This window comes from Halictus rubicundus, chromosome 12 (assembly GCF_050948215.1).
Source record: "Halictus rubicundus isolate RS-2024b chromosome 12, iyHalRubi1_principal, whole genome shotgun sequence".
NCBI lineage: Eukaryota > Metazoa > Arthropoda > Insecta > Hymenoptera > Halictidae > Halictus > Halictus rubicundus.
The window spans coordinates 14,866,317-14,882,402 of NC_135160.1; the positions used below are offsets into that span (position 1 = coordinate 14,866,317).

A 16,086-nucleotide genomic window follows, 5' to 3' on the forward strand; every position below is an offset into this window, starting at 1 on the left:
GCTGCGATGCTCTTCGTATAACATTTACGTTTTGCAAGTTATAAAATAACGTTAGGTACTCGAGGTTGTAATTTAATAACCGCTTCGCGAACGTGACACTACAATGCCACTTTTCAGGGAATTTCTTACAAAATGATCATCCAATTTCGCCTAATGTAACTACAATTTTCGTGGCAGCAGAAATGCCCGGAGGACGTACACGCGCGTCTATTTATAACCAGCGAGATTCAATGTAAACCCGGCCTCATAATTTCCTCCGAATTTTTTGCCCGTGAACCTCGACGGATTCGCAGAGAAGTTCGCCGAAAAATGTTCCTACGTTCTCTGTAGGGGGGGGGGGGGTGGGCAAGGGAGAGGGGAGGGAGAGAGGATCTGTCGTTCATTTCGCTCGGCGCGGCGCTGCGCGGCGGCGAATTTCCCGACGCGGTAACACTCGTCGAATTCGTGCGGACAAAGAAATTCGCGATTCATATTTACTTAAATGTGAAGCTGAACCAACCACGACGACACGCGGTGACGAAGTAAATTCGTGGCGAGTTCATGATACAACTATGTTACAGTCGCAGAGGAGACTGTGGAATATGCAAATTTTCGGTAACATTTATTTCAACGCATTACGGTCTCGTCATTCCATATTACCCGTTTAGCGCTGTGCACGTGCCGAATCTGTGTCTTTTACATTTTTACTTTTTACGCGGTCCAATGTTTAACATTTTCTTTATTCTAATACATCCAACGAATGTCTCAAGTTTGATAGAGCTGGTAGTAGCAGAGAAGCATCGACCGCACCGAACTAAACATTTATTGTTTTTGGATAAATCATTTACCGAAACAGAATTTAAATAGAAATAAAATTAATGGGGACATTGAGCAGAGTTTAAGTAGAAACCTGTGTCGGCTCTGACTGCTTTTCATAAAGATAATATTAATAAATTAATAATCATAGTAATAATAATTCCCCTTAACGCGTCCTTGTGTATGTGGCAGGTTTCCACGAAAATTTCCGTACTAGATGAACGAAACTGTCCTTGTTAATTCTCGGCGAAGATAAACGTAGCCGAGCAATGAATAATTCCTGAAACTTTGTTTCGATCCCTAAGAAGGATCAAGTATTTGACCCCAACTTGAAAGCGGGGCTATTCACTTTAGCTCGAAGCCGAGCCGAGACCGGCTCAAATGTTAAATTAGGGTCAGAGATTGTTCACGCCGAGATTTTATCAAGATACAAGTGGATAACATCTGATCCCACGAATTCCTAGGGTCCCCCAATAAATTAGGGTTGCGGCTAATTTACAGGGAGATCAAGTTATCGTTGCTTACGGCCGACCGCTTAACCACTGGTTGATAATGTGGATGCGTTGATTCGTAGATCGTTTGAACGACAGATAATTTCACGTTTCCCGTAAACCGTCCTGTTCACGGTTAACTGTTGTTTACACGACACGAAGCTGTCCAATAAAATTCGGTCGGTGAGATAGAGGCAATGCAATTTTTTATGTAAATTCAGTGTGGTAACGGTACGTTTCAACGCAGAAACGAAGATTCCATTTTATTCGTATTTTGGGTACACTTTTCACACGAAACGTATGTATGTTTGACCATGAAGATTACTATGAAATCTAGCTTTTATGCGCGCTTCTAAACAAACTCAGCTTTTGGAAATTCGTTTGCACAGTTCAATTCGTTATACTAAAATTCAAAGAAACTTTACAAAATTAAAACTCGCTTTCTCAGCCCCAATTTTGAAGGTTTATTTTACACCATCGACGTCAAAATTGAAATTTTGTGCGATTACGACAAAAATGCAAAAAAAAATTTAAAGAATTTAAATGTTCCGCGACGTTTCTGATATAATAGCTTAGCGAAAGCGTTTAGCGAAACGATTGGTCGAAGAGGTTGTACGGTTCAAGCAACACGCGGTGATCGAATTTCTCGCAGCGAAAGGCATTGCCTGGAACACCTTCGGAAGTACAGCACTGGTTTGAAACCAATAAAGACTTGGAAAGAACTGTGAAGAACTGTTCGATAACAAGTTTCAGGAACTTGTCCATCGTCCGGTGGAATGTGTGGCGAACGGAGGCGACTATGCGCAAAAGTAGATACAGTGGATGAAACAGTAAGTAATAAACATAGTTTCTGTTCTTTCACTTATTAACGTTGACTTTTGAAAGAGTTGGAAAATCAAAAATATTAGCACTTAACATTTTCCATTTAACGCTTGTTGTTTCAGTATTTGGTTTTAATCTACGAAATAGAATAAAGTATCTCAAGTCGCATTTCTGGTAAATATTCCAGGCAAAGCTACAAAGCCACTTTGATGTGTACATTTACTAACAGTGTGAAGCATCGGCTTGAACATAAAATGTGGAAACAAGCGAGTTCAACTGGGATATCGTGAATATTTTCTTTTGCCATGACCAAAAACACCCGCATAGATTTCGGTCGCAAAAGTTGGAGCACATTGTTTACAGCAACTTTATATCGGCACTTTTTCTTCGCTTCAAAATTAGAGGCGACGAAGTTTAAGGTCTGCGTAGCAGCTGCGCGTAACGAATGTTTCTGCAAGTAAAGAAACCTATTCCGGCGTTCTATATCGTTTTCCCTTAAAAAGTAAAAATAATTTCACTCTTTTTCTTGAACGCCACAGTCTGTTGTTACTGGAAGAAATCGCATTGTTATTTGCCGAATTGATTAATTTCCGAAAATCAAAGGCAGAGAAATTTCATGAAATAGTAGAGCAACGAATCAGGGCGCGGCTACAGCAGACGGTTTCCGGATTCCTTTTTCCGGCTCGACGAATGCCAACGCTACGCTCGGCGGGACTTATCGCCGACTCCGTCGCGGAATCCGTCTGCTGTAGCCAATCAAACTGAAAACAATATTTTTTATAATTTTAGGAGATTATATTGTTTCAACGACTGCCATATTTCTTTTCATTCAAGCACGTTTAGATATACAAAATGACGTTGACGATCCTCTTTGATTTCTGAAACATTCGACGACCTCGTTTACTCGAACGATAACTTTAACGCCACTAAATTTATTGCCTCTCCACTTTCTCCGAGATTTCCTGCGTCTCATCACTTCTTCGTTTGCTATCTATCTTTTCCATTTTTCACTGGTCGTTGTTCCCTTTCCTCTTCTTGGAAATCTCGCAAACTTTTGCGGCCGATCCGTCATCGGACTTGAACGTTCTAGGGTACTTGGAGTATACGCGAACGCGCGTGATACTCTTATCACGTTTACGTTTATTGTTCAATAAATTGGGTGAAGCTGATCGGTGTTCGCCTCATACTTAAATTAACCAATTTTTATTTGGAATCGAAAGTGTTATAACATGTTTCGGTTAAACTTTACTTCGGGAAACCACAAATTTGTCACTTTTTTTTCAAAATCCAAGTTTAAATCCTAGGAGATCACCGGTTCAAAAGTTATGCGTGCATAAAAGTAAAGACGTGCGATTTTCAACGTTTTTGGCGGGTAACGGCGACGCCATGTTGGTATGTGGTGACCGTTGCGCGTCGCTTAACGAGCGGTAATTCTTATAGTCAGTATCAATCTCAAAAAGAATCGTATCCTGTTACGTTAATTATTAAATATATAAGCCGGGCTATATATTTAAAACGGTGAGTTAAAACAAAACACTTCGAGGCAAATTTTACAAATTACATTTCAGCAAAAATGATTTTCGACTCGAGAATGAGGTATGCTAACAACTTGTTCGATGCATCGTGTGCTTTCATTTTCATAAAATCAGGAATGCGATGCAAACGTGAATACACATTTGCGGCGCGGGCGGTGAGAGTATCGTGATCGCTACCCTTCCGTGAATAATTTGTTTAAAAAACACGAAATTACGTGAAATAAATGTAGTTATTTTAAATGCTGAAAATAAATTGCACTCGACTGTCGCATAAAACTTCGCGGGCGTTTCATCGTGAATCCATTCGATATTGAACGCATAAATGTAGTCGTACCAATTGTGAGTACTAGAGGCAACGTAATTCGGAGCGTAAAGCGTATACTAAAGTTGCGCGCAATATTTTCACGTAAATCGATTCCTCGAGCAGAGTACCGTGAGAGAACGTACGAACACAATGATCGAATATACTTAATAGTTCTGCGTAGTCATTGTTCCTTTAAAAAGAGGAAAGAAAATGGAAGCCACGAGTAATTAAAATAAATGATACTTTACTGGGTTTGCTGCGATGCGTCTTCCGTGGCACGGCCGCCGGCAGCGCCAAAGCTATCAGCACGATAATCCACAGCCACCTCATAATTTCCGATTACGACCTGCAACACACCAGAAAACTTGTTATCCCATAAAGAACACCATAAGAAAATTTAAAACTCGGAGAGCGTAGTAGAATCTTGATCGAATAAATCAATTTCGGGGACGGCGAAAAAGGGGAATCGAAGCTATTTTACGATGAAATCGCAAGCAGAACGATTGCTACGGTAATGCCTCCATACATATATACACACGTGAGAAAACTTCGTGGCCGTTGCTTACGTTGTACAGAAATACTATTTCTTGATCGGTTCTTGTAGAACGTATAAAAGGATAGCGAGTAAATAAAGTATCGACACCAGAGAATAAATAATTAATGTTTAACTATCCGAGAAAGAGCAATAATATGGTCGATTATTAATATTTTGTTAGATTATCGATAATTTGAACTTTTGTTTATCCCAGTACTGGCAAAATATCTACCGAATAATTTATAATGGAATAACGAATAACTTGTTGCATGCTCTTGAAGGGATTTACATCCTCCATCAAAAGGTATGTCATTCGCTGATTCAACGTTTCACGAGTACAACGGACGAAATCGCATTCGTTTGCAACAATTTATTGCAATGGATTACTGCATCTGCGGCATAACACGATAAACGTACAAAACTCGATTCATTTATTCGTTTTGCGAATAATTGAGTTCAAATTTTAAAATTTTCAAGATATTCAAACACTTTCGCCTTCTCAGTATTTTCGTTAGAATTATTGCTGAACGAGAATCTCCTAATTTTTTCAAGATCGAGGTCACTTTATTTATTTACTACCCACCGAAAAAGAAACCAACAAAAAAGAAAGGAAGAAAGAAAGAAAGATTGAACAGCCCAGTGATCCTGATCGTTTGTAGCAGCTCTACGGAAAGGCAACTTTCCGGAAATGTCACGCTTTGGTTAAATATGGTGATGCGCGTTCGTCGCTCGACAGAGGGGAAAAAAAGCCGAGGGATAACTCGATCAGAACGACTTCGCGAGCGAAACAATTCCATTCGTTTAACTGATCGACGAGCGTCAAATGAATCGCAATCACGCGCCGCAGAAGCTCAATTTGTCCCGTTATTATTTAACAGGAAAAACGTGGGCGTCCTCATTTCGCCGGGCAAATCCGGTCGAGACATTTCGAGCGCGATTTAAATTCAAAACACAGAGCGGGGGCGATCGCTATATTCCGTAACGGTACACGGACGCGTTCGTCGTTCGTCGTTCGTCGGCACGGTAGAGCATGTCCCGAACGATATTTCCCGTGTCCAACAAGATGCGAGATTTTTCGCGAGAAGAAGAGAGACAGCACGGCACGGCACGGCACGGCACGGCACGACACGGCAGCTTTTCGCGATGTCGAGCCCCAGGAAAATTTTTTATCCACGGTGAAATCGGTGTGCCCGAGAGTCCATTTTGGAGCTTTCGTTATCGGACGGGTCAACGCGCAGAGTCTGCGGTATCTGGCTGGCGACTACCCTAAAATGTTTGCGTATAGGCCTGCGGGGGATCCACAACCTCATAAACAAGATCTCCGGTTTTTTCAAACCGGAACGGAGTGCCAAGAAGCGATGCGTTTAAGAAGAGTATTGGTGTCGGTTTAGCGGTAGGGGAGTCCCTCCTCCACTCACGATTTCTGCACAGCACGTTTCTCCATGTAGAATCACTACCTGTTGGCTTGTACCATGATTTCGGAAACACCCTGTACGTATAGTAAATAGTTGTTTACAACCATGATTTTTACCAATCAATCAACATTTCGCCGAATCGAGCTTGACAAACTTTGTATAGAAAAACATGAAGTATCAGTGCGTATGTACATAGGTACATTGCAGTAAACTGACAACAATTGTATTATCGACAGTATTTATTACATAAAACGTGGATAAATATTTTCACGAATGTCTGATTCGATGAGACTCTAAATAACATTTACACGATTTGGTTGCAAAACAGGAATTGTCGGTATTGCTATAGGATAATAGCGATGGAATCTTAATAAAAAAAAAAATGTAGATAATTACCGAGTCGCTGTTTTCAATAAACTGTGTTTTCCATGCTGGAACGTTAAGAAGTCTCGCTTTGATACAATAAATTCTAGTGTAGTAAAAGGTTTTCGAAGCGAGACACGTATCTCGAAAAAGGTGAAGCGACTTTCGGAACGTCGAAAAGAGAAAAAATGGAAGTGGGACTCCAACCTACGAAGTGCACTCAAGCGTCACTGGTCTCCAATGTGAAAGCTGCCGCGTTTTTAAACATTCTGCCGAATATCCGCGCCACAAATGGAAAAAGGAGATGTGCAGACAAATTCAGCATCTATTCGAGTGTCTATCGACTAGACGAATCAACTGAATTTCGATTAAATGTCAACAACCAGACAAATTTCTTGGGCATCGTTTATTCACTGTTACCAGACTGTGGAATCTAGAGCAGACACAAAGATTATACTTTACAGAATTTCTGTCGCATATTAAACTATAATAAAACCAGACAAAATTTCTTGCACGCATCAAATTACAATGGATCGAGACAAGACAAAATGAGTGACACGTAAAAAAGTAAATATCAAAGGAAGAACCTCCATGATTATTCTTGCAAAGAGCGAAACTCGGAACGGCAGAGTCTCTTTTGAAAGCAAACGGTGATTTTACATGATTCGAGGACCGCGTAACGTCGACTAATATTGACTTTACATTCTTTCTCGGGCGAAAATCAAAGCGCGGTGGCGTAGCAAAATGGAAAGTTCGATACGGGTATAATATTCAAAAGGGAGCGTACAAGGGAAGACATAAATAATAATTTATCTACCGTCGCATCTGTACGCCGAGGGTAAAGGGGGTTGGGGGGACGGGGGTTGTTCAATAGAGAGCTATCTGAAAGAGCGTGGAAGGTTCACCTCACCGCGGGAGCATTCGATTTTTATCGAGAAAGCGATCGAGCAATTACATCGAGATCCCCTCGTCCCCGTCTTTCCCTCGGATCGCTTCTTTAACACCCGCCGCGCCGCCCCTATAGGTCCTCTATATTTTCATTTCCTGCTCTTTTCTGGCAGACTGCTTTACTTTTCGTCTGACAAGAGACATTCCGTTTTCCCGCACGTACGACCGCCTATCCGAAGCGGATACGAGCACGCGAGGTCGTTTCCTCGCGAAAAGAGTCGAGATAAGAAGCCCTGGTAAGAGGCTTTCTTTAATGAGTACTTCGCCACGAGTACCTCGCGAAAATATAAGCTCAATTACACGGAATGGTCCGTCGCGGCTGCTAGCAAAGCAGCCTGAATAAGGCACGAAATGCTCGGCTCTGATCTAGATATTAACTGGAAAGTCGCTGATATTATTAGATATTATTCAGTTGCGGCACCAGTGAAATCGAATTAAGTTTGGCTACATTTTTTATTCGAAACGGTACCGCGTGGAATAACAATCAGGAAGTTTAATCGATCTCTCGGTCGTTTTAATGCGTTATAAAAAGAATGTATAGCATACAAATTAAATTTGTCTGCTAAATGCTTTTAATATTTTACGAAACGAATTTAGAGCATATTATAAATGAGATCTGTCTGTTAAATACTTTTAATGTTTCACGAAAAGGATATGTAGCGAATAATAAGAATGGCTACAAGGAACGTTATCGAAAGAAACGGTGGCGGCAAAAGTGTTAAAATAACTAACTAACTAAAAAAGAAATAGCCAACTTCGTTTACTTTTAGGGAATCGCGAAACTGAGTGTGCGCGAGCGTGAAGGGTACGAAGGCGTTTGCTCCTTTGAAAAGGAGCAGTCCGGAGGAAGTCGTGCGAGTGAAAACTGACCTGCGAGGTACAGTCAAACAGAATTATATTCTGAACGTGTTCTAGTTTTTCTTATTGTACAATCTCTTCGTTTGAACGTATTACTATCGTAAAATTGAAATCACGGCATTAATTCCTCCCCGTTGATTCATTCTAAAATTTACTATAAATGCGTCAAAGTCTCTAACATAGAACTCCAGTTCTGACCTTGTATGGCCTTGGAGGTCATCGTGTCGTATACGAACGAACGAAAGACTAATCGATGGCAGGTCGTATTCGTAATCGGCTCGTTTTCCACGCGGGCTGGCGAGGTGTCCGGAACTGGCGCGCCAGAAACGTCCTGTCGTTGGAAAATTCGATTCAGCCGATCGCGAGAGCCCTGCTTTCCCGATTACGCTTAACACGATCCGTCTTCGTTTGTGCCATTCACCTTTGATACCATTCGGCGCGGCCATCGACGACGACGCTGCCATTGCGCGGCCGGTGGACATTCCCGTTCCGCGTTCGAGAAATAATGAAATTTCCTGGTGAAGCGGAGAATTGTGATTAATGAGACGCGAGCTGGCCCGTGAAAACCCGGACCAGAGGGCGTGGCGCACGCACGCAATTTTCCGCGCCAACGCGCTCGGTCGACTCGGATCCTATCGTTACGCGTTGCTTTCCTGCGTTGTTGGCTACTCGTACGAGCTGTGATCCAAAAGAAACTGGACTCTGTCAGTTTCCTTGAGGTCGGTAGCGGAGAAAATTTGAGAAAATTTCGCTTTGCCGGTCACTTCTTTACATGCCACCGGTCTATGATCAATTGAACAACATTTGAAAGCACAGTTTTGCTTTCTAACAAAAAGTCCACCGGTTTTATGAAAGGCAAAAATCGACTCTTCCAAATATCGATATGGTTTTCCCTGGAACGACACCCTAGGGCTTCCGGGCGACACCATGAAATTTTAATCTTGTCTACGGGCAAAGTCTTATTTCGTACGCATTTCAAACTAACTTCACAAAATTTCCATTTTCTTTCTTTTAATAGAAACAGTATCAAAGTTTCGCCGTAATTTGTTCAGATTTAACCACAGAAGATTGCATACAGAATTTGTTGAAAATATTAAATATTCAGATTTGATCGCGAGTAATGCAGGATTCAAATAAATGTTATCTCCGATTACAATGATTTGATCAGCGACTGCGGACATTTCGTTTACCAGTTAGACGTCGCGAACATAACCATTCTATTCTCTCATACTCCGACGAGCGTCTCTACGTAGAGTGAAAACAACCATAACGCCCCCCCCCCCCCATTCCCCGAAAAACATGAACCGCCCGAGATTCCCAGTTCGATCAGTCAATATACGGTTTCGATCCGATGTTGCGCTTTACCAGATCCAGTCTGCTTATTCAGCAAACGAAATTCCCATGTTCTTCCGAGTGTTCACCGGGAGCGGATACGGGGCGTGGGAAGCCTGAAATTCGAGCAAATATTCGTCGCTTAAGGTACTGTTACGCATATTCAGCGTACGATACCGAAGAGCAAATGGTTCTTCCACGAGTCCGTATCGCGTCTCGATTTCAGGCCCGACCGATCAGAAGCCGGCGAGAACTCGCCGAAAATGGTGAAACGACGCGATACAGAGGGAGAGAACGCGCGTACATATCTGCTCTCTATGTCTTAAACCACTTTTGCATGCGCTGCCGCGAACCAACTACTGGTTCGATTCGTGAAAGGTCAAATTCCGCCGTGGAGGGATAGAATAAAAAGCTGAAGACGTAAAAGCGCCTGCATAGTCGACGGGACAGGAACGCGAAGACGAAAAATATCTTTGACGTTCGATTCCGAGCACCTCTTCCGACCGGTGAACTTTATTGCGACCAGGATTTCATATATGCATGGAGGAGGAGCCTCCCCGAAGGAGAACCGTCACTCTGAAATTGGACGACGTTTACTTGTCGAGCGAACAAAAGCGTCTTTGTCCTTTTCGCTCCTTTGTCTCTCTCTCTCTCTCTCTCTCTCTCTCTCTCTCTCTCTCTCTCTCTCTCTCTCTCTCTCTCTCTCTCTCTCGCGCGCGTGCGCGCGCGCACGGACTTTTTACGGAGTCGATACCACGTCGGTCAGTCCCGTAATTGTAGAAATTTAGGCCGCAGGTGCAAGAAGGGTAGCGACCCTCCAAAGATCGGAACGCCTCGAGCACGAGAGAAAGAAAAAAAAATCTAGCCAACGAAACTAATGAGAAACGAATGGAACAATTCGCGGTAAAATCAACACAGCTTCCAGCGCGAAATAAGAAAGGCAAACCGTGCAGTGAGCACTGCCGGACAAGCTGCGAGAATAAAGAAGCAGTTACGAGTAACTAGACTCACGAGGAAACACACCGAGCCTGTGTACAATTTTTATGAGGCTGAGCTTGATGAAATTTCTGCGAGACAAGTTCTTGGGAACGTTGTTGACACGGCTTTTTTATTTGCAATTGTCCGGGTCGAGGGGGTCAAGCTATCCGGTTACGGGTAAAACTGTATGTTTTGTCGATGGTTTAGAAACTGGATGGCGCAAGGAAGAATGTATTTTAGTTTGGCGAGCGTGCTATTATTTTGCACGGCGAACCGTTCTACAGTGGATCCAAAAAATATTCAGACACGCTCCGTTTCTCTAGATCGTCGATACCATAGTGTGTTTTTAATCACGAGGGAAGCCGATGTATTATCATTACTATTTATTCGTTGGTTCAAACCATACGAGAGAAGAAAGCATATACATATATTTCGATCTTTTAACATTTATTTCAGAGATATTTGAATAATGTTTATTTGAAACAAAAGCCAGATACGCGTAAAAACAATATTGATGTCGAAATGCAAATTCTTAATGCGAGATCATTGTACGTCGTGATATGCAAAAAGTTACCGCGGCAGCGAGCCATAACTCAAACGAAAATTAATTTCGCCCCGCGTTCCGAACAGCGTCGCGCGCAGCCCCCTTTTTCCCCCCATGAAATAAATGTACACACATCCAGCCGCGTTTTACTCGATGCCTTCGTATCGTAGGTTATTTAGCCGCATCTATCCAATTAGAGAAACGAGGCAACGATGAATTACACGGGGTTACCGGTGGAAATTGTTGGAATCGGACGGTAAGCGGAAACAGCGAATTATTCATAAACTCGTGACGATATTTAGCATGTTCTCGCTTAAAACGCGATGAATATACAGTGGATCCAAAAAGTACTGAAACTGTATGTCCGATTCTCGAAAAATTCTCGGCATCTAAACTGTGATAATTTCGTAAAAATAAATGGTACCGCAAGCCTGGACCCATTTTAATCCACTTTCGCAAATTCATTTGTTCATTTTCCTGTAGCAAGACATTTTTACTTGAAACCGAACAACCATTTTTCTTCAAAAATGTTGCAAATTCAAACGTTTCAAAAACCTTTCAAAAATTCGGACTGCAGTGTCTCGTCCGCTATATCGTGAAAATAAAAGCTTTAAAATGAGTCGAAATTTATTGTCGTACGATCATTTTCCACGAAACCGTCACAGTTTAAACATTGGCAATATTTCTAGCGTGGACGATTAGTTGCTGAAAACAAAAAAGTTGATGCGACTTTAAATAAGAGCTGAGAAGAAGAAAAAAGTTGGATTAGTGTTATTGTTAGTTCGGAAAAATATAATACACCTTGATATACACGAGGTTATCTTGTTTTATATCGCAGGCACAGCACATCTGTACACAGAAACGAGAAACTTTTATCCCACGAAGCCTTCTGACCAAGGAAAAATAGTCATCGTGAACATGTTTTAGTAAAAAGTTTAATAAAGTTCGGTGAAGTTTTTATCTCATTTGAAACGTGGTGAAACTTGAAAAGTACGCCCAGAAAATACATTCGCACATAAGAAAAATAGAGAAAGATGCACATAAACGCAGACAATAGTTTTCACTTTACATACGCCACCCTTATTTATTGGATGTAATCTGTTTAGATTTTAAATCATCGTACAGTTTTTCAGCAAGAGTATTCGTATGTTTCAAAGTACTAAAAAACATTATTATAAGCATTGATACGTCGGTTTTAATCATTATTTCTAGGTACTCTAAAATATCTCGGATGGAGAAATGTTTAGTTGCAGAAAATGATCGGTAACTTTGAGAGAAAAATTTGTTTGAAAATTGCGGTAATCAAAGATTGTCACTACCAGCGTAACTAAAATTCCTTTATCCAATCTTTCACCAAGTTATTCGATTCAAAATTTGAAGCATTATCTTTACAAGTATTATCTCGCAATGAAATAACTTTAAGCGAATGCTTTGTAAGAAGCTGGACGCTTTGCTTTATGTCCTGACGACGTAGATTATATTCTCGAAGGTGGGAACTGCGGTCATGTGCCGCTGCGCAAGTAGTTCAAACGGTATATGGTCGGCCGGGTCTGATCAAACCACACCTTGTCTACTGAAATACCATACGTAACACGTACCCTATCGATAGACCAGTTAAACCACCGTCGAATGAACAGTTTTCTCAAAATGATAAAAACTTGCAATCGATGCAAAAATCTTTAATTTTCTATATTATTAAATAAATCGTTCTGATTTTGTGCAACTTTTATAGATGTATGGCAGTCAACGAGTTAAACATTGATTGCTTCGATCTGAACCCATTAATACGTGTAAGTCGCTCTAATAATTAGATCGCTTACCGTAAACAATATTCGCTCGATGGAAGAGTTATTCGGTGATAAAAACTGTTCGCTATAGTAGACAAGCCGCTGTAATTTCATTCGCTGTTTTAGCAAGTTCCATTAGATCGGCTGAATCGCGCCAGCATTTCCAACGATACTTAAATCGGTGAATCAAAGGGGGAGGCAGTGCTTCTGCCGGAAGTCCTTTCGAAAATCCTTTCCGGGAAAAATATTAAAGTAGATATTTAATTACGGCGTTGTGCTCGATTCGACGGCGAGTCGTCTTTGTGGCAGGCTTTTACCGTCAAAGGCTCTCGTAATTAAGAGAATCACGAGTTCGACGGTAAAGCTCCATCGGAAGTTCTCTTCTCGAAAATTCTCTGAACGAACGACGCGAACGGATCGTCTCCGATTGCTCCTGTCTGTGCGGCAGGGATTCAAAGCAGTTACAAACGGTCATCCAGGTGTGGCGCCTAGATGTCAACACCGTATAACGTTTACGCGTCGTGTCTTTTCAACATTTTGCTTTACTAGATTTTAGTACAGTTTTAACACTAGGTCGACGCGACGGGCCACTAAAACCGAGTGTTTTATATTATTTTCTAAAAACAAATATTGACTTGGACCACTTTTGCGTTGAATGGCTGAAACAACAATGCCCCGTATATTTTCCGTGTTTCGACGATTTTGGGCCACCGAGGCCTGTGTGTAATGCCGCGAAACGGAGATCTGTTCCGCGGCACGCGACCACAACGTACACGATCCAGTTGAATATCGGCTTCATTTATGGAATGGAATGAAAATATTTACCAAAGACTCGCGCACTCGGCCTTTCCGCGTGGAAATCCTACGCGAAAATATTTATCGGTTCGCGAATGCTGCGCGGAGATTAACAATCACGCCGTCGATATGCTAATATGAATTTTGGATGATGATTATTTACTGGAATCGTGGCTGCTAACTCGAAACAGCTTTAATAACGGTGCTCGATACCTTCGATTATTTCTATTTTGTTTTATAACTCCATTCGACGCTTTTAACCCCTTTGCACTAGCACATCGAGTCGGACTCGTTATTTTTGTTTCTGCACATTTTACTTGACTTTATTATGAAATTGTTAAGATTGCTCACTACTCTTTTGGGGACACCGCTTCAACGAGTGCTTCGTAGTACTATCGTTAACGCCAATTGTACTAACTGTAGCAGTGGGACCAATTCAATGACATACTCGTTAATACCAATATCTCGAAATTCCCCAGGGTAATGCTGTGATACCAAACAGGTATCGCGTAACACGTTATTAGCACTAGTGCTACTGCTTTCGATACCGTCTCGTATACGTATACGTACGTGTACGTACATATGTATAGCATCGATACCCGACCTAACCCTAAATATTTTTTGTCAGATGTTTTCTACTTATCCATTCCGTTTTGTAACAAACAAACGATGATATTTTTAATTCGACAATCACGTTCACGACTTTTATTAAATTGTTTCTGCCCCCGAGAGTGCGGCTGAAATTGTAAACGTGACAAGTACGCGATGCCGGTAGCGAACGTGTTAACGCATTGACCGTCGCGCAAACTTTATATATTTTATCCCGAAGGCCACAATTCAGTTTCCATTATTATAACTGTGACAAATTTCATTTAAATCGTTCCGATACGCGTTACACGGTGTTACGAGAAATTAAACTCGTTACGAGAGAAACGTGGCAATTTTTGGTACGAAAACTGGTAGAAAGAAGGTAACGTATTCCTGTTGTTGCTGTCATAGTTCAATATTTGTTTAAAACGAATATACTGCACCGCGGTATTTAATTTATCCTGAAAAATATTATTTTTACTTCGTACCGTTATCTACCTGCGTTGCTGAATCTACCTGTGTCGTTCAACATTTTTTGTTTGATGGTACATACCCGCTTTATTTTATTCATTGTAAAAAAACGTAGTATCACCGGTTATCGATATCCGGCCACGCCGCGCCGCGCCGCGCCGCGGCCCACATAACTCTCGAGCTATAAGGAATATCGAAATAAAATTGTTACTGACAAATATTTAAAATAATACCTGCTTTCCGGCCATGCAACGTGTAATACATTTTGTGTTTCTTCGAGAGTTATTCTCGTTTTTACTGTAACTTTATGCTCTAGACGCATAAAATCCGCAGTCTATTCATTAACTTCTTCATGTTCGATGCCCATAGATGCCCACAAGAAGCAGTACAAATTGAGCAAACATTGCCCCGACAAAGTTGACTTTTCGATAAAATATCTCCTCGCAATTGGCGAGGTCTGTACACGATGGCAGTGAACGCGTTAACGCGACAATGGTGGCGAACCGTTGGCTACAGTCGACCCTGTCTAGACAACCGTCGACAGAGACCTTTGCCTGGTATTTTTCTAGGCAAATCGATGTTTCCGTGACGCGGTTTCATGCTTTGTTAGCTCGTGAGATCATTTCGCGTGGCCAGGGAGCCCGGAAGGAAGACAAAGGGACAGAAATCCGCGATTGGCCGCCGCCGGTATATCCGAATAACGAGAAACAGCGTGAGAAAGGGAGCTCGAATGGACGAGCGAGACGGCAAAGGGTACGAAGAGAGAGAGAGAGAGAGAGAGAGAGAGAGAGAGAGAGAGAGAGAGAGAGAGAGAGAGAGAGAGAGTAGAAAGTAGTAGCATAACGAGAGCGCGGAGCCGACGGGAACGGGAACGGGAACGGGAACAATGGAAGAGGCCGAGACACTCGTTGACGGTCTCCCTTTGCTGCTTTTGGGGGGTCCGAAACCGGGCCACCTAAACTTTTTCCAATGCGCGTTCATTCGAGTAAAATATCGGCGAAATAACGTCCCCGGCAGCAAATGGCCATTAATTCGCGGGGGAGAGGCTGTTACGGACCAGTCCGAGGAACTTGCCCTGTTTTCCGATACCGGCCCCTGGTAACGCGGTCGCCTCTTTCTCCTCTCTATCGGCTCCACGCCTCTCTGCCACCGCGCGAGCCCGGTGTCCACTCTATTCGAACACCGAACTTCTGTCCACGAAGTCGATCGAACGAATACCCTGACCGCTATGAATATGGAAGGGGTGAAATATCGTCCGAACTCGAATGCCCGTGGATTCGAACGCTCTACGCGACGAGCCGCGCCGCGCCGCGCCGCGCCGCCGTGATACCCCGTTTCTCTAGCCCCGAAGTATTAATCTCTGAAGATTACGGACCTCCAGACTTGTGTGTCGTTACGTAACTTTATCGAATTTACCGTCTATCCAAGGAGGACCTATCTCGAAAATCATTAAACGGTCGGTCTTTATGCAACAGAGGCGTGTTTCAGATGCGCAACCATTTTCCGACTATACCAAACTAACAAC

The 16,086-nt window shown here is 42.3% G+C and overlaps 1 protein-coding gene across 3 annotated transcripts in view; it reads right to left on the reverse strand.

The window, feature by feature from the left end:
• Positions 1 to 16,086, reverse strand: part of LOC143359820 (cysteine-rich secretory protein 3) — a 122,120-nt gene that overhangs the window by 21,590 nt on the left and 84,444 nt on the right. For all 3 annotated transcript variants that reach the window (XM_076798097.1, XM_076798096.1, XM_076798095.1), the window contains one exon: positions 4,196 to 4,293. In XM_076798097.1, coding sequence (XP_076654212.1) covers positions 4,196 to 4,277 — 82 coding nt within the window. In that variant the 5' untranslated portion in view covers positions 4,278 to 4,293. The remainder of the gene's footprint in view (positions 1 to 4,195; positions 4,294 to 16,086) is intronic.